This window comes from Cibotium barometz, chromosome 40 (assembly GCF_041138505.1).
Source record: "Cibotium barometz isolate CiBa-2024 chromosome 40, ASM4113850v1, whole genome shotgun sequence".
In the NCBI taxonomy this organism is placed as follows: Eukaryota; Viridiplantae; Streptophyta; class Polypodiopsida; order Cyatheales; family Cibotiaceae; genus Cibotium; species Cibotium barometz.
The window spans coordinates 3,718,179-3,743,253 of NC_141085.1; the positions used below are offsets into that span (position 1 = coordinate 3,718,179).

General features: G+C 39.3%; 1 protein-coding gene across 2 annotated transcripts; it reads right to left on the bottom strand.

Annotated features, from left to right (window-relative positions):
• Positions 1–293: 293 nt before the first annotated feature.
• On the bottom strand, positions 294–5,924 carry LOC147615128 (pentatricopeptide repeat-containing protein At2g33680-like). Of its 2 annotated transcripts, none has more exons than XM_086779117.1 (2): positions 874–5,924; positions 294–686 (listed from the first exon to the last, which is right to left on the bottom strand). In XM_086779117.1, exon 1 carries the CDS (start codon positions 5,640–5,642, stop codon positions 2,058–2,060), a length of 3,585 nt encoding a protein of 1,194 aa, XP_086635243.1. In that variant the 5' UTR covers positions 5,643–5,924; the 3' UTR covers positions 294–686; positions 874–2,057. The 2 variants fall into 2 exon arrangements, with proteins under 2 accessions (XP_086635243.1, XP_086635242.1); XM_086779116.1 differs by having other exon boundaries at positions 848–5,642.
• Positions 5,925–25,075: the final 19,151 nt, after the last annotated feature.

Sequence of the window (25,075 nt, forward strand, 5' to 3'; positions counted from 1 at the left end):
GCATTGCATGCTGATGTATGTTTGAATTTCTTTGACTTTGTGTACTGTTTATGATGTGTGAACAATGCTTGGATTTATGGCATGCGATAGTCTACTGGGCTCTAAACTACCTGGCCAGTACCTGGAATACCAAGTAGACGCGAATAATGCATACTTGTTTGTTGACTAGCTTATGTCTAGTTTTTGCAGAAGGTAAGAATCCATTTATTATATCTAACACATATGACAAGCTATGAAGAACATGTATCAAGAACAAGGACATCGGTCAAAGAAAGGCATAAAGATGTTGCCAGAGACGCAAAGCACACCACATTTATGAGGAAAGACCAAATGTACAAGAGCACCAAATGGGGCTAGTACCACGATCATATGGCATATTTGTATCCCACAATTGAGGACAACTGTGATGTAAGAGGGAGAGGATGTAACTATTTGGTCCTCCAAGCTCTTTTCACATGATAGAACTCATGCCCGGACACAGACAAGATGATGGACACATGGAAATAGGGTCCCTAATGTTGGCATTAGAAAAAGCATCAATCTTGGTCAAAAAGCAAGAAAAAGCAAAGGTTAAACTTTGTTGACCAAAAAGTTGAAGGCACCGTTGGAGAGAGGACATCGAACTCGATCAAAAAAGTTAAAAGCCGCTTTTTCAAAAAGCTGCTCCAAGGCAAAAAAGCAAGGCCCTGAAGATTGTAAAAGCACAAATCAAGAACTTTGACTATTATTAATATTTAATAAAAACAAAAGCAAAGAGGCAAAGCAAAAGCAAGAAAATAAACAAAAAGCAAGGCAAGACAAAAGCATGGACCACCCCCCCCCCATCAAGTATATAAGAAGCTTGTACCCTCGTGGTGGAAGATAGAGAAGTACTCTTGGAGATTCTTGAAGAAGACTTGTAGTAGGCATCATTAACTTCATCTTCCCTCTCTATCTCCAAGCAACACCCAACTCCTCCACCCCTGCCGACGGCAACACCTTTGCAGCGCCCACTTTCCGACTGCTCCGCCGCCTGTCGTCGCCGCCTCTGCTAGAGAAGAAGCGTTGTCTCTATACCAGCCACCTGCACCAGCTCCGCCTACTGCCCTATGCCAAGATTCCAGCCGCCTGCGCCATCTTCACCTGCACCACCCTGTGCAGATACTCCAGTCGCCTGGGCCAGCTCCACTTGTTGCCCTGTGCAGAGATTCCAGTCGCCTGTGCCACCCTGTATAGCATCGCAACACCATCGCCTCTGTCTGCAACACCTGCCTGCACCGCCTCTGTCTGCAGCACCCCCGCCTGCGCCGCCTCTGCTTGCAGCGCCCGCCACTGCCTCTAGCAGCCACTTTTGCTGCTACCTCCAAATGCCACCAGAACCAGCAGCGCTAGTACAAGTGCCGCCCGCCATCTCCACGCAAAACCACTAGCACCGCCTGTGCTGCCAACAGGAAGCCACCGCCAGCGCTACCATCAAGAGAACCTTCGGCAGTGATGATTGTCCCATCTCAAAGCACCATTGTCCTAAAAAGCTCCGTGGCCATTCCGCCACCACCTCGGTGTGAGCACTCTTGGGATTGCCTTTGTCCGGATTGGGTATAGAGAGCCTTGTGGATATTTGGAAGCATCAATTTGATTCAAACATTGGATTTTGGTATAGAGAGCCTTGAGGATATTTGGAAGCATCAGTTTGATTCAGACATTGGATTTTGGTACTAGCCCGGTGTAAGACTCTTGTGGGTCATCCTTGTGGTGAGCTCGGCATCGACTCAGCCTGACCTCGACATCGGCACTTTTGTTTGATAGTGTATTCATTTGTTGTATTGGTCCTAGCTTGGAAAAGCCCGTGGATTGTTCCTGAAATAAATTCCTGAAGAGGGGGTGGGGCATGTTCCCTCCTCAGCGTGTACTGTGTGAAACCCCTATTCCCATCTCTCTTCACTCTATCTTTATCTCTCATACACGTGGTTGCGTCTGTCACTGCACGCTCTGTTGGGCTTACACAGTAACAAATCTTCCTTTCCAATGCCCTGTGGCACCCAATACAAACCTGGGGCAGACCACCCTCCTTCCCACTGTTAAAGAGAAAAACCTTCTACATACCTGTTTTCCCTCTGGAAACGTATTTCATCCCCAACCAAAATGGAATGCACAAATCCATGAGCCTCCTTCCACCAACAATGTCCTGGTTTCTTCCATGCGTGGTTTTCTAATCTCACTGCCTCAACCTTATCCGCTTCCTCCTGCATGCCAGCATCTGCATAGATGTTAAACATACATATATAAGCTGCCACGTCCTTCTCATCCAATCGCACTGCTTGTTCAAAGGCATGTGTTCCAAGCTCCACATTGCCCCACTTTCGACAAGCCCCCAACACAGTATGCCACACAACAATATCAGGATGCCACGGCATCTTCCTGATAATTGCTACTGCCTTGTCTACATTGCCTGCACGGCCAAGGAGATCAATCATGCAAGTGTAATGCTCAAGAGTTGGTATGAGACCATAGTCATTGCTGATGGCTTCAAAGTGCATCTGGCCCTTTTCCACAAGACCTGCACGACTGCATGTATTGAGAACACTAACGAATGTGACCAGATCTGGTTGTATACCTTCTCCTAGCATTCTCTCAAAACTAGAAAAAACATTTTTACTCTCTCCAATTTGGGCATATGCTGCAATAAGTGCATTCCACGAGACAACATCTCGAACTAGAAGCTTGTCAAATACTTCTTGTGCTTCTGCAAGCGAGCCACATTTACCATACATATCAACCAAGATGTTGCCAACACGGAGCTCTCTTTCCAACCCTCTTTTGGCAATCTCGGCATGTATTTCTCGGCCCTTGACAGTGGCCCCCATGCTACCACAAGCTTTCAAGCTGCAAGCAAGTGTGACAGCATCCCTGGAGATGCCCTTGCGTTGCATCTGTTCAAAACAGTCAAGTGCCTCCTCACCACGCCCATGTTCTGCATATCCCACAATCAATGCAGTCCACGAGACCACCTCTTGCACTGAAAGCTTGTCAAAAACTGCTTGCGCTTCAGCAAGCAAGCCACATTTAGCATACATATCAACCACGATGTTGCCAACAAGGAGCTCTCTTTCCAACCCTTTTCTAGCAGTCTCAGCATGTAGTTTCCGGCCCTTGTCTGTGGCTCCTATGCTGCCACAAGCTTTCAAGCTGCAAACGAGTGTAGCCGCATCATGAGGGATGCCCTTGTCTTGCATCTGTTCGAAACAGTTGAGTGCTTCCTCACCATGCCCATGTTCAGCATATCCTGCAATTAGTGCATTCCACCAGACCACATCTCGAACTGGAAACTTGTCAAACACTTCTTGTGCTTCTACAAGTGAGCCACATTTAGCATACATATCGACCAAGGTGTTACCAACAAGGAGCTCCTTTTCCAACCCTTTTCTAACAATGTCTGCATGTATTTCTTGACCCTTGACTGTGGCTCCTATGCTGCCACAAGCTTTTAAGCTGCAAACAAGAGTGACAGCATCCGGAGAGATGCCCTCATGTTGCATCTGTTCAAAACGGTAGAGTGCCTCCTCACCACACCCATGTTCCGCATATCCTGCAATAAGTGCAGTCCATGAGACAACCTCTTGAACTGGAAGCTTGTCAAACACTTCTTGTGCTTCTGCAAGCAAACCACAATTAGCATACATATTGACCAAGGTGCTGCCGACAAGAATGTCTCTTTCCAACAACCCTTTTCTGACAATCTCAGCATGTATTTCTCGGCCCTTGTCTGTGGCCCGTATGCTGCCACAAGCTCTTAAGCTGCAAAAAAGCGTGACAGCATCAAAACAGATGCCCTTATCTTGCATCTCCACAAAACACTTAAGTGCTTTCTCATCATGCCCATGTTCAGCATATCCTGCAATTAGTGCAGTCCATGAGACCACCTCTCTAACTAAAAGCTTGACAAACACTTCTTGTGCTTCTACAAGCGAGCCACATCTAGCATACATATCAACCAAGGTGTTCCCAACAAGTCGCTCTCTTTCCAACCCTTTTCTAGCAATCTCATCATGTACTTCTCTGCCCTTGTCTGTGTCTCCTATGCTGCCACAAGCTTTCAAGCTGCAAACAAGCGTGAAACTATTTGGAGAGATCCCCTCGTGTTGCATCTGTTTAACACAGCTGAGTGCTTCCTCACCATACCCACATTCTGCATATCCTGCAATAAGTGTGGTCCAGGAGACCACGTCTTGAACTGGAAGCTTGTCAAACACATCCTGTGCTGTAACAAGCGAGCCACATTTCGCATACATGTCAATCAAGATGTTACCAATGCGGAGCTCTCTTTCCAACCCTTTTCTGATAATATCAGCATGTATTTTTTGGCCCTTGTTTGTGGCTCCTAAAATGCTACAAGCTTTCAAGATGCAAAGAAACGTAACAGCATCCAGAGGGATGCCCTCATGTTGCATCTGTTTGAAACAGTATAGTACCTCCTCACAGCGCCCGTGTTCACTATATCCTGCCATTAGTGCATTCCACGAGATCACATCTCGAACTGGAAGCTTGTCAAACACTTCCTCTGCTGTTGAAAGCAAGCCACACTTAGCATACATGTCGACCAAGGTGTTGCCAATGAGGATGTCTCTTTCCAACCCTATTTTGGCAATCTCAATATGTATTCTTCGACCCTTGACTGTAGCTCCTATGCTGCCACAAGCTTTCAAGCTGCAAATAAGTGTAACAGCATCCCAAGAGATGTCCTCTTGTTGCATCTGTTCAAAACAGTACAGTGCCTCCTGACCACACCCATGTTCAGAATAACCTGTGATTAGTGCATTCCACGAAATCACATTTCGAGCCAGAAGCTTGTCAAACACTTCTTGTGCTGTTGCAAGCAAACCACATTTAGCATACATGTCGATCAAGGTGTTGCCAATGAAAAGCTCTTTTTCCAACCCTTTTTTAGCAATCGCAGCATGTACTTCTCTGCCCTTACCTCTGGCTCCTATGTTACCACAAACTTTCAAGCAGCATACAAGTGTGAAAGAATTTGGAGAGATGCCCTCATGCTGCATCCACTCAACACAGTTGAGTGCTTCCTGACTTTGCCCATGTTTGGCATAACCTGCAATTAGTGCCGTCCAAGTGACCACATCTCGAATGGGGAGCTTGTCAAACACTTCTTGTGCTTTTGCAAGGGAGCCACAATTAGCATACATATCGACCAAAGTACTGCCTACAAAAACGTCTCTTTCTAGTAAACCTTCCCTAGCAATATCAGCATATAATTCACGACCTCTTTCCAGATCTTTCAGTGCCGCACAAGCCTTCAGCAAGGCCACAAAGACGTATCCACTAGGATGCAGAGACTTGTGCTCCTGCATTTTCTGGTACAGGAAGAGAGCATGCCGTGACTCCCCGCATTTAACATAGCCTGTGATAAGCAAGTTCCATGAACACTCGTCCCGATACAACAGCCTATCGAAGACTTGCTGGGCATGGCACATGCTTCCGACGTCCACCATCACTGAGATAAGGTGGTTCCCAAGCGACGTATGCGCTTCCAGCCCACTTTGGCACATATAGGCATCATGTAAGCACAGAGCCTGACCTAGATTTCTCTCCTTTCTGCACTTGTGCAAGATGCATGCAAAGTCCTCTACCGAAGCTTTCAGGGGCGGCATCCCTTCTACCAAAGAAACGAGTGCCTCCTCTACGCTTAGAGTCGCCTAACCACCACTGCTGCTGTAGTTCACTTCTTCTTGTTCTTGTTCTTCTTCTTCTTCTTCTTCTGGTGCCTCCATTACGCAAGACTCTTTGATTCTCAGCATGTCGATTAGATTGTACCAGCCGTCCATCCATTGTGACTCCTTGGTGAGTTCATGCCAGGATTGGGGCTGTTTGTAACACGCAAAGAGACTCGCTGTCGTCGGCACTGAGCAAGCTTTCTTTGCAAAAATAAAATGGCAGACAGCGTTCCGCACGTGTCTTAAGGCAAAAAGCCATCTTTCTCTCGCGCTACAAAACTTTAAAGATAACCCCAAAATTATTTTTTTCCACGGAAATGGGAGGTTATATTATAAGAACAGAACTACCAAATGCTTCTTGTTCGAAGAAGCATAACTCCTTTCCTCTTTGGGCAAGGTGGCATTTGACATCAAAATTCAATATGACTTTTAGATACAATCAGGGTGGTGATGTAATGAGAGAGCTCCTTATAGTGCTTGGCTAAGGGGGATTCTTTTTTAGTAACCCACTTGGTTTAGCACAGAATTTCCTCTTGAATTTCTCATATTTTTTCCTCATAGGCATCTCTAGCTTGCTTGATTGCAAGCGTTTCTTCCACATTGTATAATAATGTCATCCTCGCTTATATTCCTTGAATGCTTCATTACTATCTTCATTTGCAAAACCATACCCATTCTCAAGATTTGTAGCACATTGCTCTGAGCACATTTAAAAGCTTTTTTTTATTTATGTTTATCCAAACACACCATAGGTATTCTACCCTAATGGTGTTCTAGAGGGAAGATGAACATCCAGCAAAATTAATTCTTTCCAATTCATGAACATCCAATAAAATCACCTAGCAACAATTTTTTCCAATTCATGAACATTCAATAAAATCACCCAAAAGCAATTCTTTCTAATTCAAATCATACTCATGAACATGTCTTAAAACATTACAGTAGAAAATTCACCCAGAGCATCTATATTTGATGGATATGTGTTCGAGTCAAGAGCTTATCTTAGCCTTCAAAGTGTTGTTGGTACTTTGCTACAAACTCATAAATGCAACTTTTCGTGTGGGTGTGCTAACTCGTCCATCGCGCGTCTTCACTCTAGTGTCACATAAATGCTCCTTTGCTAAGGGATGAAGACAGAGCTTCCCTTGCCTAGATGGAGGCATGAAGGAGATATAGCCTTCGCAATGGTTCTCTCTCACCAAAGATGGATAGAGAAGAAGCTAATGTGAGGCAGAAGCTTACAAACAATCTATCAAGTAAACAAGATTTAATAGAATACAAGCAAGAGGGTAGGGAGAGGGAGAGCTCAAGTATTCTATTGCAAGGGAATGAATGTGTATTGCTTATGGTCAAAATTGACTTACGTATCAGTGACTAGTGTTCATACATTTTTAGCCAAAACTTAAAAATGCCCAACCACTTTTACTAGTCTTAAGCAAGTATGTACACAAAGTTCTTAGACTTCCCCTATTTGACATTAAGCTCATGTTAAGGTCACTTTATAAAGTCTAACATTGTTTTACAAAAGGTAGGTGCAAAAAGTGCCTTATGTGGTAGGTTAGCCAGGTGAAACCATATTAAACAATGAAGTGGTTAATATATCCCCCTTCCTAATGGTGGCCACATCCTTGCATCACCCACATTAGAGGTGAAGCTCTTGTTAGTCATAGAGGTGTGGATGGTCCAGGATATGTCGTGAATTTGGCATATAAGGTTAAGTGGTAGGTTCAGGACCAAGGCATGTTGCTGATAATCTTTGGGTAGCCTTGGGTGGTAGTAGGGAGCTTGTCGAGATAAAATGAAAGGTATGTATGTGATGTCGAAGTTCCACATGCAAGGCTTCCTTCTGTTGTGGACATGGGCACGTAATAGTAGAAGCGGGTCATACTTTGGATTAGCAAAATTAGCGTAATGAACACCATTGAATAATTTGTGTGGGTAGATGGGATCTTCCTTGCATGATATGATATTATTCATAGATCTCACAGCTTGATGCTTATAGCTTCTTCGTGTGGCTAATAGATTGACTTCACATCTTGCACCTCATGCCCATTGCCCATGTACGTCACCTGCATATTTCACTAAGGACATCACCTTTTTTTTTCCACATTTTGCACCTCAAGGTAGGTACATACACATGCGCTTGCAACTAACCTCACTAGCAAGACAACCCTCTATGTATATCTTTAGATGGGAGGGCCATGGTGAGCATAAGCTGAGCTCATGGTATGACCAATGCCTGTAAAACCATTAACCTTGTAAGAACCTCCAAAGCACTTCAAAGAATACAACCCTCCCCTTTAACACCAACATAACGTCAAAGAATACAACCTCTGCTTTGACTTCCCTTCAACACAAATATAATCTCACCCTATATCCTTAGTGAAATATGCAGGTGATGTATATGTGTAGCAATGGGCAGAAGGTGTGTGCCCCATATGTATACTCTTCCAATCTCAAAGATTTCTCTAACTCAATTGCTTTCTTGGACTCTTATTGCTACTTTCTTTGACATTTTTTTACATTGGTTAAGAGAAAAAAATGAGGGCTTTTTTATGCCTAGGTATGTCATTTGAGGAGTTAATCGTTAACAAGATTGGGTTGTCAAAAAGAATCGTGGAACTTGTTCGTGTACGTTCAATGGAATAGCATTTGCACCCACCATGTCCCTCCATCCAGAAATATACTTGTCATTGATGAGGTTATGGCTCATGCACACTTTGTAGTCCTTTGGAGTGATCATAATCATGGTGAAGAAGATTCTATAATGGGATCCTAAACATGGGACTCCTACTTGCACTATGCATGCTTGATATTAGGTGTTTGTGGAATACTCGTCCCTAATGGGTACATCAAAAGAGACATGCCCTAATTGCCATAAATTTGGTCATTGAGCTACTTGGCCATGGTCAACTTAGGATAAAACTTAGGATAAACCCAGCTTGCGGAGATGATTCACACCAAAGGTTTAAAACATTATGACATCCAGTATGGTTTGACTACTTCTTAAGGGAGAAAGCCTTAAGGTAGACGTGTGTTTTACTGAGAGGTTTTAAAAAAAATTCTTTTTTTAGTTTGAGTTTTTTGATTTCTTGAAACTTTTATTTTATGGTTGACTCACGTCATGCCTAGTTCACTCACGCCTCACAACTCATAGCTCATGTGGCTCATGTGAATTTGAGCAACTTGGCTCATGTGAAGTTGTGGGCTCACACTTTATGGCTAGCTAGTTCAAGTCATGGATTTTATAAAAATTGACTCTCATCTATATCTCACACTTTATAGCTAGCTAGCTCACATCATGAATTTTATACGAGATAACTCACATCTATACCTCATGTCAAGTGAGCTAGGCTCACGTCATGGATCTTATACAAAATGACTCACATCTATATCTCATGTCAAGTGAGCGAACCTCATGATTCACGTCTCACGTCTCACATTACACTCATGGCGCTAGATGGGCTCACGGCTCTCGTCTCCTGGATTTTATGAAATGTCGCACTAGTCAGGTTAGCTAGACTCATGGAATGCCTTTTGTAGACTCACAAGGTTCCTGATCCAAGTTTAAGATGCTTATACAAGTGATTAAGTGTATTTTTTGGTCGATTTTGTGTGCTTTTAAGCAACCAATTTTAACAATGCATGAAAAATATAAAATGAATGAATAAAAATTAACTTCCCACTCCAATCCACACCTAATGGATCTCAAAGCTTATGTGTTTGGAGGGGACTCTACTCCTAATTGCTAAGCTATTCCTTGATTTAATGCAATGAAATCTCAGCCTTGTGGGCTTCAAAATCATGCAGAACACTAAGAAACTAGGGGTTTTCCCTTCCAAGGTACTCAACTAGAATGACCTCATGCAAATAAGATTCAAAACAAAATAAAAACCAATAAACTAACCACATCTAAGACTCCAAAGCCACATATTTTTTTGGAGTGTGACCTCTTAAAATCAATAGCAACAATATTAAATGATCCTAATAGCTTAGAATGGATGTGACCTTTAATCAACACACCGGCAATATTAGGTGATCCCAATAGCTTAGAATGGATGGAAAAATGCCCTAGGCTTTCCCTATCGACAGCATCAAATATGTTCAAGTTACCTTAGCCTTTTTAAATCAAGATTTTTTTGGTGCTTTACCATAGAGCCACAAATGTAACTTCCCATATGGGTGTGCTTGCTCGTCCACTGTTGTTGCATCCTCACTTTGTTGTCACACTAAATGCTCCTTGAATGTAGAGCTTCCCTTTCCTAAATAAAGGCAAGATGAGATACATTCACCCTCTTTGCTAAGGGGATGAATGTAGAGAATCCCTTTTCTAGATGGAGGAGGCAAGAGGAGATAACATTTGCAATGGTTCTCTCTCTCTCTCTCTCTCTCTCTCTCTCTCTCTCTCTCTCTCTCTCTCTCAAAAGGTGGTTTTCTTTCACAGAAGAAGCTAATGAGAGGAAGAAGAAGCCTACATATAAACCTATCTAGCAACAAGTAATAGAACACAAGAGAGTAGGGAAAAGAAGGAGAGATCATAAGTATTCTATATAAGGGAATGAATGTGTATGGCATATGGTCAAAATTGACTTATATATAAGTGACTAGTGTTCACACACTAGGCTAGCCCACAAATATTTAAAATGGTCGACCACTATTATTAGTCTTAAGAAAGTATGTATACAAAGTTCTTAGACTTCCTCTATTTGAAATTAAGCTCATGGTAAGGTTGCCTTGTAAATTCTAGTACCGTCTTGCAAAAGATAGGTGCTAGTATGGGCAAGATGGTGAAGTTTCGTCTTATGTTCTACATCTCGGACATAAGCCATCACTAATTCCCAATTTATTTGCTATGTCATTATTCCACATGGCCTTATACATAATTAACCACAACAGACATGACTTTTAAGGGGGAATGACTTGGGACCAAATTTTAAATGCGAATGTTTCCTATCCCATAGAATATGTTTCCTATCCCATAGAATATGCGAATGTTTCCTATCCCATAGAATATGCCATCTTTTGCTTAGTTTGCAATGCACATTTGGAATTGCATCAAGAAGGGGAGGCATTAGGGGAGGAGGATTTGGCTATTTTTTCAAGAGATGGCTATGAGGCTAAAAGACCCTCTAATTTGAATGTATTAAGGTAGATCAAGGTCCTAAATTGCAATTCGTTGTTGTTAATCAATTGTGCATTCTGAGTGTTAAACTTAAAAGTTGACTTTTAACTCATCATCATGCATCCATATTTGCTCAGGTCTCTACACCAAATGTCCTTCCAACATTAGAGCCCCTTTTTGCTAAGTTCGTGTGATGTTTTAAAGCCACTCAACCTAAGCTATTGTACTAAATTCAACATAAACCAGGCTTTATATATTAACACATGAAAAAACTTAGCTCTTAGCTCTTGTACGACATAAACATTGGGTGAAATCTCCCCCCTCACATGTGTGGCCTACTCCCCACACACATGAATATTTTTAAGCATTTAATTATTTAAATAGGCCATAGCTTCTAAAAACACAAAAGTTGTGTTTTTTCTTGCCCGGCGCTCTCTCTTTACCCAAAATAGAGAGCTCTTCAATATTTGCTTACTTGGGGCTAGGGGAAAGCTATTAAGCTTTACAAAATAAATATTTACAAGTCTATGCTTCAAGCATAAGCTTGTAAAAATAAATATCTTGCCCGGCGCTCTCTCTTTACCCAAAATAGAGAGCTCTTCAATATTTGCTTACTTGGGGCTAGGGGAAAGCTATTAAGCTTTACAAAATAAATATTTACAAGTCTATGCTTCAAGCATAAGCTTGTAAAAATAAAGATTTACAAGTCTATGCTTCAAGCCTAAGCTTGTAAAAATAAATAAGTGGATGTGCATAAGCTAGCACATATATATACAAAGCTTGTCCTAAATAATGAATGCCTTCCAAAAATAATAATTTATACACTTTCCTCTTCACCTATAAAATATCCAACAATAAATTGGTAATAAGTGATTATTTCATAGGCATACAAACCATCACCAAACACATATTCATTAGGCATAAGTACTCTAGGAATCACCTTGCCATATACAAAGCAATTACAACAAACATAGGAAGCCGCAATCATACGTCAATGTGCACCAAATGTATTAATATTTTAAAATGGCATCATCCATAGTATTAACATAATTTGTCATGATGTGAAGACAATCCAGTGCCCCCGAATCATCTAAGAAGGTAGAATACTATTTTTAAGTTAAAATACATTCTCATAATATTCCCTCTTGCTTTACTTTGTAATATTTCTTAGGCACCTATCTTGCATCTTCATGAGGATGATTTTGAAAGTTAACAAATATTTGATATATTGATTGCCAGTACGGGTCAATGTAATCTGCTAGTCAATGATAGTATTTGAAATCAAAACTTCGTCCTCATCCTTGATAAGACGTGGATCCTCATACACAAGATGAGTGGGAAGTGATCCACTGAAAGGTTTAAGCAAACTAACAATCGACATTTCTCAATTCTCAAAAGTATATAATCTCTAATTTCAAAAGAGATAGCTTTACGTTTACGGTTTGCTTTATTAACATGTTGCTCTTGAGCATGTGTAATAGATTGTCTTACCTCACTTAAAATGCAACTAAAATCGATAGTAAATTTATCAGTAGATTTAATTTTATGAGAAAGTCTTGTAGCTGAAATAGGCAAAGCTTTTTCATATACGATCAAAAGGTGCTCGACCAGTAGAGAAAGTCTTGTAGCTGAAATAGGCAAAGCTTTTTCATATACGATCAAAAGGTGCTCGACCAGTAGAGCTGAATGAGGAGTATTGCAAAAGATGAATGTACTTATCCTATGAACTAGGCTGTTGGGCAATATAAGCTCTAAGTAGATCTAAGATAGTGCTATTGGTAACCTTAGTCTATCCATGTGTTTCTAGATGAAAAGCAATGGAAAAGTCTAACATAGTGCCTAAGTTATAGAAAAGAGCAATCCAAAAATTACTACAAAATCTAGAGTCTTTGTTAGAAATAATGACTTTTGACAAACCATGATGCACAAAATTTACTTGGATAAACATGATCGTGGCTTGTTGAGAAGTAAATGTTTTCTTACAAGTTAAGAAATAGACTTGCTTACTTAGACAGTCCAATATAGTCCAAATCATGTCATTTCAACCAAATGTAGTAGGCAAACCCGTGATGAAGTCCATTGATATATCTATTCCCAAACAAGTATCATTAGAGATTAGTAAAGGTGTGAGAAGTCCCTAGGTCTTACCTTTATAACTTTTAATTTTCTAACAAATAGAATATTTAGCCACAAATTTGACTGCATCTTGTTTAAGATAAGGCCAAAAGAATTCTCTAGACACTTATTACAAAGTAGCAAAAATACCTTAATGGCCCATGTATGGTGGTTGATACATTTCCACTTATACAAATTGTCTAAAAGGTTGTGTAGCACATAATCTCTTTTGAAACCATCATGACACAAGTAATCACCAACAGGGTTCCAATTATTATCTCTAAGCTTAATCCAAACTTCAGAGAAATTAGGTCATTCTCATAGGACTCTCATAAGACATCACGGCTCACTTTCAATAATAGAGATGTTCTGGACACTAGGACATCTACTTAAAGTATCTTCCATAATATTTTCATTCCTTGGTTGATCTTAGATCATGGGTTGGAAACTTTGGATAAATAAAGCCCATTTAATATGTGACGGGTCAGAAATTAAAGGTTGGGTCAACAAATGATGAATGCTCTGTTGGTCAATTTTGAGTAAAAATTCAAATCTCATTAAATAATGTTTTTAAAGTCTCAAAGCATGTACAACATCAGCTAATTCCTTGTTGTATGTACTTTAATGTCTTTCTGTTGGTTTAAGCTTATGACTCTCATAGGCAATGGGATGCCCATCTTGTATAACAACAGCACTAAAACTTTGCCCACTTACATCAGTAAACTAGTTCAAAGAATGGTCACTTTAAAAATCCGGTGGTGCAAGAACTGGTGCATGAGTCAAACCTTTCTTAAGTTAAGAAAAGGAATGGTCCTACCTTCTAGTCTAGTGAAAGTTTCTAACTTTCTTAAGAATTTTGATTAATTAACAAATGTGAAATATATGTAAAATTTCTAATGAACTTCCTATAGTCGCTACATAAGCCAAGAATAGATTGAAGTTCATGAATATCGTGCAATTTGGACCAATTAACAATGCTTTCGATCTTTTTAGGGTCTATTCAAATACCATCAAAATAAATAAAATATGTCCTAAGTATCCTCTTGAAAGATATTTCTCTTATCAAGAGCTAATTCTCTTGAAGAAGTGAGAATACTTTTTCTAAATGTTGTTCGTACTCTTGATGACTCTTAATAAAAACTAAGACCATCATCAAAGAATACTACAACAAAATTTTGATGTTTCAATAATATTCTATTTATCATTCTATTGAAAGTAGCTAGAGCATTAGTCAAACCAAATGGCATAACTAGATACTCATAGTGACCGGTTTGGGTTTTAAAAGTAATCTTGAAAATGTCTCCTTCATCCATACAAGTTTGATGGTAAAGACTTAAGTGCTCCCTTGAAAGTCATCCACTCATTTGGTATTAGATATTGGTTCTTCATAGTAATCTTGCTTAAAGCATGATAATTGATTTCAATATGTCCCATTCGTCTTTTTGTGATAAGAAGAACTGGAGCACCAAATGGAGAACTGTTTGGTCTAATCATTCCTTTCTCTAGCAATTCTTCTACTTGTTTCTGAATCTCTTTCTGCTCAAGCATGTTAACTTGCTAAGGAGCTTTACGTGGTGGGGAGTTCCAGGGATTATCTCAATTTTATGATCTGAATGGGATTTAGGTAAACCAGGAAGTAGCTCATCTGTAAAATAGTCTTAGAACTTAGAAATAAAAGGATTATGAGACACGTTTGGTTTAGAGTCAGCTTGAGCACTAAGCTAGTTTCTTGACAAGAATAAAAAATGTCTTCTCCTTCTCTCTTATAGCTCTTTTAGCTTGAGTATGAGTTAAAAGAGGACCTAAATCACCCTTATTTTGATACACTGAAGATATATTTCTTTATCATCTTTCATTAACTATATTGTATCAGTGTCATAATCAATCTAAGGGTTATGTTCATGTCTCCATGGCATTTCTAATATGACATCAACACCTTGCAAAGGAGTAACTAAAAATGTTCTCTTTTCTTTCAATGAGTTCATTTCAAATTCAAGGTCTCTAAACTCTTTAGTACAATTATACTTAGTTTCTTGTAAATAGAGTATGATGCAACATTCGCTTTGTAACTAGAGTGCGATGCATCTAGGTTAATACTTAGTAGAGTTATACTAGTGCGATGTAGCATTCACATTGTAATTAGAGTGTGATACATCTAGGTTAAGTGCTTTTAATACCTTTTTGGAAATGAAATCATGAGAACTACCATCATTATATTAAAAAAATCTTTTTATTTTTCTTTAAATTATCAACAAAGCATGAATAGGAACCTTATCTTCATTCATATAGTTCGGATTGGGGTTACCCTCTTGCTTGAGTGAATCATAGTTGTCATCGTCTTCAACCATGTTGACACGAACCATAAGTGTGGAGTTCTTTTTCTTCTTTGAACATTTTGGTGCAATGTGCCCCTCCTTGTGACATCTATAACACTTTAATGAAACAATTCTTCATCTTTTCATTTAAGGGTTTGTTGTTATTAACTTTGGCCACATCTTTATCCTTATACATCTTGAATTTATTAAAACTACTTGAAGGAAAAGAAGATTTAGAAGACTTTGCATATGTATTATCCTACATTTTAGAATCTGTGGTGGGTGTAGAAGCTTTGCGTTCAGAATTGAGAGCAAGATCCATAGTAAAACTGAGATTATAAGGATGAAACATGTTAACATCTGCACTAATGGTTGGCTTGAGACCGGCAATAAATTCCCTTCTTTTCTCTCTTTCTTTGACCTTCCCGATCACTTAAACCTACAATAGAATATTCCAAAATTTATCGATACATGGTTAGACATTCTCTTTCTCCACTTGGCATAAAGTATCCCATCATTGACAAGCTTTAGCCTTGTATTGTAAAGGAAGAAAAGTTTCTTTAAAAGCTTATGGAATTCCTTTCATTGTACTAGGTTAATGCTTTCCCTGCTTCATCACATTCCATTATAAAGCAACACTTTCAATCAAATGATTACAAGCACATTTAATCCTATCTTTTGTGAGAAATTTTTGAATAAAAAATAATTATCTAGCTAATTGAGCCATGCAATAAGCACTCGAGCCTCTTTCTTCCCATCATATTTATGGAAAGTAAATGCCTTTCGACTAATCTGTGAGTCTTTTTTCAGAACTCTAAGTGCACAATGTAGCCTTAACAGTGCGTCTAACATTATGACTTTCCTCTTCATCATAATCGGAAAGATCATGTTTGTACTTAGCATGCTTAATACGATGCTCTAACTCATGCCCATGATAATATTCATTTGCTATTTTCTCTTGAAGTGTAGTAATTTGTTCTTGCATTGTGGGTTGTGTAGGTAAATTGGCCATTTTGTGCAAATAGATAAATAAATAAAGAAAGTATAATAAATAATTTACATATAATTAAATAAAGTACACAAATTGACTTAGCTCAATACTCTAGAGATAGCTTGAATTCATGTTAAAGCTGATTTATTTTTTTTATCAAAGGTCGAGAACTTGAGTCATGCTGAAATTCACACAATAATTTCGATGGAGTTTGTGTAGGTATACAAGCTTGTCCATTGCTTGAAAACTTAATGTTTAGTTGCCAAACGTGAAAGAAAATTTTATAGAATTTTTGGTAAATTTTGGCTATTTTAGGCCTTTTATGTGCAAAAAAGCCAAACATTGAGTTTCGAGTCCCAAAAAATACCAAAACACTTTAAATTCTGAAATTTATGACTAAACCTCTTAGTACCTACCAAAAGTTTACAACAACCTATTTGACTACCAAAAACTCCAAAAATTGAGGGTTTGCGTCTTTTCTTAAGACTTCTTGGGCTTTTGAGATTATGGGGCTTAATTATATGCAAGAAAGGTTAGCACTCAATGGGGATGAAGTGCACACATCCTAGCATTCATTACATAGAATGCACACATGAGTAGTCTTACCACCATGAAAGCTTGTGCATGAGCTCCAAGAAGATTGTATATTCTAAAAGTTAGTAAATGAACAAGTCCATGGCTTATATCATTGGCCCCTTCCACACGACACTTATTAATGTCCTTTTTACACTTGTCCATGGCCTTTGGCCCATACCATTATTTACATGGCATTAATGGCTTTGTTACAAACCATCTCTTCCCATTGGTTTCATCCTTGAAACCATAAAATTCAGTTCATGAAATGGAATGTAACTCCCATGACCACATAGGCCATATGTAGCATATAATGGTCTTGATGTACATGGCTTCAATGCCAAGGGTACACCCTCACACACATTCAAGATTCTAGGAAAAGAAATGTGAATACAATGTGTGTGGGATTTGTGTAGAATGCTTGAAAAGATTGGTAACTTCACTTACAATGTTGTTTGCATGAACTCATGCTAATATCATAATCATTTACATTTCTTGTTAGGTACTCATGCTCTTCTCCCAAATGATTTCAACACATAATGTCCATAATATGCCCTTACGATGGCAGAAGGTAAGTATAGGCAATCTAGCAAAGCATCATTTAAGCATAGATTGCATCAAAGCATATGTATGATGAAGACTCTCTCAAAAGCCCTTGATTGGATATGCCAATTGACTCAATCTTGCTAGATATGGTGTGAATCATGTAATAGAATTCAAATCAAGGCATTAACCATTCCATTATGCATAAACTCCATCATGAAGCTTGGTAATGGGCAAGATTATCAATGTAACCACCATCCCAAATTTTCCATCAAGTTATAAGAAACTGATCAATGCTTCTTCAATGTTTCAAGACAATGTAATGTAAGATGAATCTCCACATTCTTGATGATGAGAAAAAGCTTAATGAGCATGGAAGCTTCCCATTGTCTGTTCTTCATCATTCTTCACTCATCACATTCTTCTCGTTGTACCTCCAACATGGCCAAGCCTGCCTAGCTTACAAACCCTAGTAAAACATGATCCCAAAACCCTAAAAACATACACAATTAAGTGAGCAACAAGCAATTAAGCAATTTCTTTTTTCTCTCTTTTTTGAAATGTGTTCACATCCTTTGTCTGAAAACGATCCCAAACTTTGTCCGCATGTCGAGGGTGTCCATGGATGTAATTTTTTTTAAGCCAAAACCTCATCTATTAGATGCTCGCTTTGCTTGCAAGCTTTCCATAGCCAATAATATCATTTAAGTTCACCACCTCCATTGTCCATAGCCTCTAAGCTTGAAGAAATTCCTTGTTATAGAATCAAGATTTTCAAGAAATTTTAGAAAAAATTAAGAAAATCAAGAATCACACTTTTTTTGTTGTTGTCAAAAGTGAATTAAAATGATGAAGAAGATGATGGATCAAGAGCTAGGCTCTGATACCAATGTAAGAAAGGTTAGCACTCAATGGGGATGGAGTGCACACATCCTAGCATTCATTACATGGAATGGACACATGAGTAGTCTCACCACCATGAAAGCTTAGGCATGAGCTCCAATAAGATTGTATATTCCAAAAGTTAGTAAATGAACAAGTCCATAGGCTTATATCCTTGGCCCCTTCCACACTACACTTATTAATGTCATTTTTACACTTGTCTATGGCTTTGGCCCATACCATTATTTACATGGAATTAATAGCTTTGTTACATTTTAATTAATCAAAACCACCATAGATAAAAGTAGGCACATATTTTATGAGGGAGAGTTTATTGTGAAACACCTATAGTCCTCGAAGAAGTGGAGCAGATGAATGTGCCTGATTTACTGGAATTTGAGTGGTTTTGAAGCATCCTTTGCTCAACACATCTATGGTACCCGATTAAGAAAAGGTCCCTAGATTTTAGATATGATATTGGGATCCCTATTCATCATTGTAATTACAATTGTTAAGATTATGACTACCATAAAAAGAAGTGGTTTTTTATTCTCGAGTGGTTTTGAGTAAACAATAGTGGTTTTCCACCTTCCTTTATCATTTACTTTCCAATGGTCACAAGAACCTCTACTCTTTAACCTTTACTTTTAGCCTTAAATTTCTTCAATCCTTTTAAATTTCTTCCATAAATTGGCCTAGCTCTTCTAATCTCACTGACATAAGGATCCCCATCTAGGAATTTGTGGAAGATAATTTCTCAAGCAAAAGAATAATTCAACCATTCAACTTAAGCTATTGCAACAAATTCAACATAAACCAAGCTTCAGAAATTAACACATGAAAATACTTAGCTCTTGTATGACACAAAATTTTGGTGTAATCTTCCCCCCTCACCTGTGTGGCCTATTCCCCACATATGAGTATTTTTAAGCATTCAGTTGTGCTAAAGTAGGCTATAGCCTTTAAAAATATAAAAGTTGTACTTTTTCTTGCGTGGTGTTCTCTCTTTACCCAAATTGCAGAGCTCTTCAATATTAGATTACTTGGGGCTAGGGGAAATCTATTAAGCTTTACAAAATAAGGCTACACTTCAAGTCTAAGCTTGTAAAAATAAATAAGTGGATGTGCACAAGCTAGCACATAAATACAAAGCTTGTCCAAAATAATGATTGCATCACCACACACATGTTCATCAGGTGGAAGTACTCTATGGATCACCCTGCCATACAAAACAACTACAGCAAATATAGGAAGCTACAAGCATACATCATGTGAGCCCAATGTATTAATATTTAAAATTGCATTACCCACCACAATATTAACATAATTTGGCATGATGCAAAGACAATCCATGCATCTTGAATTATGTAAGACGGTGGAATAATATTTTTAAGAGGTCTTAAAATATATTCTCATAACAGTTTTACAAAAGATAGGTTCCCCTTTAAGTGGGTAAAGTGGCAAAGCATGTCAGGCATGTGAAACCATGTTAACCTAAAGAGTGGTTAAAATACCTTCCTTCCTAATGCTAACCGTGTCCTCATGTCACAAGTTGATATGGTGAAGCTACTACCAATTTAGAGAAGTGTGGGTGGTCCATGATACACCATGAAAGTGGCTTGTAAGGTTAAGTGGTATATTTGGGTCCAATCCACAACTATAAACACAACATATTTGTTGAAAGATCTATATGATCTAGCATCCACGAGTTAGTGTGTATTAATGTGTAGGGACACATTAGTCTATATAAACCTTGGTCTAGGTGAGTCTAAGGTTAAATCCCTTTGTAATAGCTAAAGATATTTTTGTGAAAGTGTAGGTGGTATCTCCAAGAACCGAGCCACACAACCTTTGATATAGGAAGGTGGAGATAATGAAGGGAGGTGGAGTGGAACCATCAGGACTAGGCATGTACTTTTGGAGGCCTATTTAAGTGCTCACACTCCCACCTTTGTATTATGCATCTTTGTGCTAATAGAGCTATGTGATTAATTTGTGGATAGTTATGCTTGTTCTCAAGTATATTCAACTCTTTGATTAGTATTGCTTAGTGTTTCATTAGCCTTTCTCAAGGTGCATCATTATGTATACTAATCATCTCAACTTTGTGTTAATGCGTTGTGTGGGTGTTGCAAATCCTAATTTCAAGTTGGCACTAGAGCTTCCCTCCTTTTTGGAGTGCTCGTCTCTTATAAGTCTTAGAGAGGGCATCTTTGTATATGGGTATTTACAATTAGATTAATACCAATCACTTTTATTAGTGGGTGGTACACTTGTGAGTCCTTGTTTAGTATTGCATTTATTGCTAATCATTCCATTGAAGAGCACAATTTAGTGACTGTGTGAACTTTTTGAGCGTTAATAATAACCACTACATGGGTTAACATGGCTTTGCCCTCATGGACCTATCGTAAGGTGCTTTTCCATCTTGCCCACGTGAATGGGCACTTATCTTTTGTAAGACGACACTTGAACATATAAAGTAGCTTTACCATGCGCTTACTCTCAAATAGGAAAATTCTGTATACTTAGTATACATAGTTGCTTTTAAGACTAGTGAGATAGAGGTTGGGCCATTTTTAAGTTTAGCTGGTGGTTTAATGTGAAAACTAGTTTCAAGGATTATCCCAATAGAGTGAAAATCACCCCATTTACCATAGCATCAGCCACTTATTTATACAATCCCCTTTAATGCCATCACAAGGCTCAAAACTAAGTTGAGAGCAACATCAAAGGCAACAATCAAAAAGTAAAAGGGTCAAGCTTCAACCTTGAGGCCAGTATCCCGAGAGCTAAATGTGCAGTCCCCAAAGGCTATAGCATCCCCTAAAAAGAATAATGAACGTGAACCAAAGGTCTACAAGAAGAAGACCTCAAAGAGCACGTGGAAATGCCATGTATAATCAATTGTCAAAAGGGCAACACCATTGCGACCTAATATTAGAAGTGGTTTGAATGATAGCTTTGAAACTACCTCCCTCTTGGGAGACAACGAGCAATCTTCCATTCAAATTGGCTCCTCCCAAGGAAAATAAACCCATCAAACCTTTCAAAGAATTCCATTGACTATGAAGACCTTCCAAAGAAACTCAAAGAGTACCATCGCAACCAACCCTATGTTGGATAAAGAGAGAATGAAGCAAGCCCATGAGCTAGTGAGGAAGATACAGGCTGAACTTCTTCAAGTACGAACCACTGACTATGCCTAAGCTAATCCCTAACCTCATCTCTTAGAGCTAATCATAGAACTAATGAGGGAACCTCAATGCTTGCCAAAGGCCTTGACTGAGACCATAACGAATTCTAAAGAGGCCACGAGAAGAGCTAGTTCAAACACCTTTGCCTCTGGAACCAATTCGACTAGATTTTACATTGCTAGATGCAATGGAGGAGGACTCAGTGGTGGGTGGAGAAAGCTAGTCATCCATGGGTCATCATAGGTACCATAATATTTTCTCTAATGTGATAGGTGATAAATTTATTTTAACCCCATCAAAGGCATCACCTCTCAGGGAAGGATCAGTGCACATCCCCTACACATTAGAAGGTCCAAACCTACCTCTGAGTGAGTACATGTAAATATAACATGAGGAATATAGCAAGCCTCACATCCTTCCTATCCTTAGTGCATTTGAGACCAAGGCGAGGAGGCATGTAGTGAGCATACTGCATGAGGATGGGAAACCATAACATTATCCATTCCTACAAAAGTTATCCTCAGAGGCAACAACCGATGGTTTCACTAACACAACAATGCCTAGCCTTGTGAGCTTCATCATCGGTAAGACCCATGCTTGCTAATGTACCTCACCTAAGGTTGTATGAGGAGTCTTAAGAGCCCCAAAGTTATCCCTACCATCTGTGGTATTCCCATAACGACCATCCATTCCCCAAGTGACCCCCATGAACCAATTAACCCTATCAAAAATCCCTAAGAGGAAGGAAGATGGAATACTAAGGAACACTAACTACCTCGCACCTCACCCAAGGTAGTATGTATCCCAAAGAGGAGTCCTAAGAACCCCAAATTTATCCCTACCATCTGTGGTATTCCCATAACAACCATCCATTCCCCAAGTGACCCCCATGAACCAATTTACCCTATCAAAAGTCCCTAAGAGGAAGGAAGATGGAATACTAAAAGGAACACTGACTACCTAGAATCACTAAAGGCTCAAATTAACTACCTCGTACCTCACCCAAGGTAGTATGTAGTAAGGATGCACAGAAAGAAGGTGATAAGCCTAAAAAGAAGGGCAAGTGTCACTATTGCAAGAAACCAAGGCACTACATAAAAGAGGAGTCCTAAGAACCCCAAAGTTATCCCTACCATCTATGGTATTCCCATAACGACCATCCATTCCCCAAGTGACCCCCATGAACCAATTAACCCTATCAAAAATCCCTAAGAGGAAGGAAGATGGAATACTAAGGAACACTAACTCCCTCGTACCTCACCCAAGGTAGTATGTATCCCAAAGAGGAACCCCAAAGTTATCCCTACCATCTGTGGTATTCCCATAACAACCATCCATTCCCCAAGTGACCCCCATGAACCAATTTACCCTATCAAAAGTCCCTAAGAGGAAGGGAGATGGAATACTAAAAGGAACACTGACTACCTAGAATCACTAGAGGCTCAAAGTCTCCTAAGTCAGATCCTAAACTACTACATTTAAGATGGTGATAGTGGTCTACTCTATATATTTTTCCACCATACAATCAAATAGGGAAAGAGACATCAATGCCCTAGGATCTCACATGCCATTACAGTGTTATCAAATTGCAAGGGACCCCACTAGGTGGTAGAGTGTCCCATCAAAAAGCCTATGGTATGTCCACACCAACCAACCCCTAGCCCTTTAGTACCGCTTTGCATAGGATATGGCATTTGTTGAAAATACAAGTGAATAGGGTGTGTGCGGGAACAAGCCCTTGGTTAGAGGCTGTAAAAGAGAAGATGTAAATGTGAAAGAACCTATGAAAAGGTAAGAAGAATCTACTGGGAGAGAATAAAGGGTAGCATGAGAAGATTTAGGAAGTGTGGAGATATTCTGGGAAAAGTGAAGAGGTGGAGCGAATCATGGAGAAATCAGTGGGATTTGATGCTTGATGTAAACTCTATAAATTGAGGCATTGTCCTAATGAGAATTTGTTGGTTTTTGAGTATCCATGCCTACATTAATCTATTTGCTAATTACCCACTAATTACGTCTTAATTATTTGCTAAATCACTTTGTTAATGATGTTGATTCTAGTGTTTGATCCACCATAGCTCATCACAATGCTCTAATTTCAACATGGTATCAGAGCCATGCCTAGAATCCATCAAGTTTATGAGCCCATTATCTAATTAATTAGGATTAGTAGATAATTAAAAAATAATCAAAATTTTAGTTAGTTTTCAACTCACCTCTGTACCCCCAGCCAGTGGAGGAGTCCATTCACCTTGCACACTCACAATTAGGTCAAACCCTTCTAGCACATGGTAGCCACCTCAATGCTCTTCAAGCCCATCAACTCCACGCAGCAAACCGCCGATGGATGCAGCCGAAATCGTCGTTTTACCAGGCACCATTTTTTTTTGAAGTAGATTTGACATTTCTTCTTGCTCAGTTCAAATGCCTCTAATTCCTCTTAGCCCAAGGTGTTTTCAAGCATGCTCTACAAGCTGGTGAAGACAGAATTCAATTTCATCAAGTCTACAGTGAGATTTAAGCTCTTCATCAAATCTGTAGGTGACTTTGGTAAAATAGAGACTAAGCTTTCAATATTTGGTCAAATCTTGTGTTTATTGGCTTAATCCTCTACTAGACTCATTTCTATTGATGTTTTTGAAAGCATTTGAGCTCATTTGAAGTCTAAGGCACCAGATCTGGACTCCTCGCATACTCTGTTTTTTGCACACAAAACAGTGGATTAATTTGCTAATCAATGATTAATCAATGCTAATCACTATATTTTGGTACAATTGAGGGTTCAAATTAACCATTACGTATCTGATGCAGATGCCTATTACTTCATATTGCAATTCGGAGTTGGTTTGATACTCCAACCATTCCGTACAAATTGGTTACCCTTGATTTAATGTAATTTCTGGGAAAATTGTGCTGATAAATTTGTGATAATCATCATTTTGCATTTAACCCTTGGTTAATGCCTATAAATCTCACTCAAATTCAAGATTATTCACAGCCAGAGTTGCATTTGGAATGTGCATAAGAATGAATGCTATATGCATTATGTATTGGACACATTACATCAGTGTAAATATGGGATCAGACACTGCCCTTGTCCAGAATAAGGCAAGAGGTAAGACCTCCCGCATAGATTTGGGTTTGCATTGCATAATGACACAAGATAAACATCAAAAACCCAAAGGAACTGTCAGCAAAACATTTAAACATGCTGCTCACATGGAGCAAAAAGACGTGACGGACAAGCTCATGGCCCCAGCCATGGAAGAAGAAGAATATCTCTTTCCAAGAAGAGGATCCACATCGAGAAGAAGATCTAAAGGAAGAATTGAAGGAAGACATGGACACAAAAAGAGAAGCTGCCCCAAGAAGACTGAAAGAAGAGAAAGACATGGACGCGTGGAGAGAAGCTGCCAAGCTGCCACCCCACGACAAGAAGACTGAAGAAAAGAGAAGATGTGAGGCTCCAAAGAGTGAAGGAGCCATGTGAAAATCTTTGAGAGAGAGAGGGAGAGAGAGAGAGACCCCACAACCCAATGTAACCTGCCCCAACAAAGTAAAACCACCTTTGAGCCATCGATGATGTAGGCCACGTGGTAGATGTATGTGTGAGCACTTTAGTCAAGGTCGCG

Excerpts from the sequence above, each read along its gene's own strand:
- LOC147615128 (XM_086779117.1), bottom strand. The coding sequence starts at position 5,642 with ATGCCGCCCCTGAAAGCTTCGGTAGAGGACTTTGCATGCATCTTGCAC.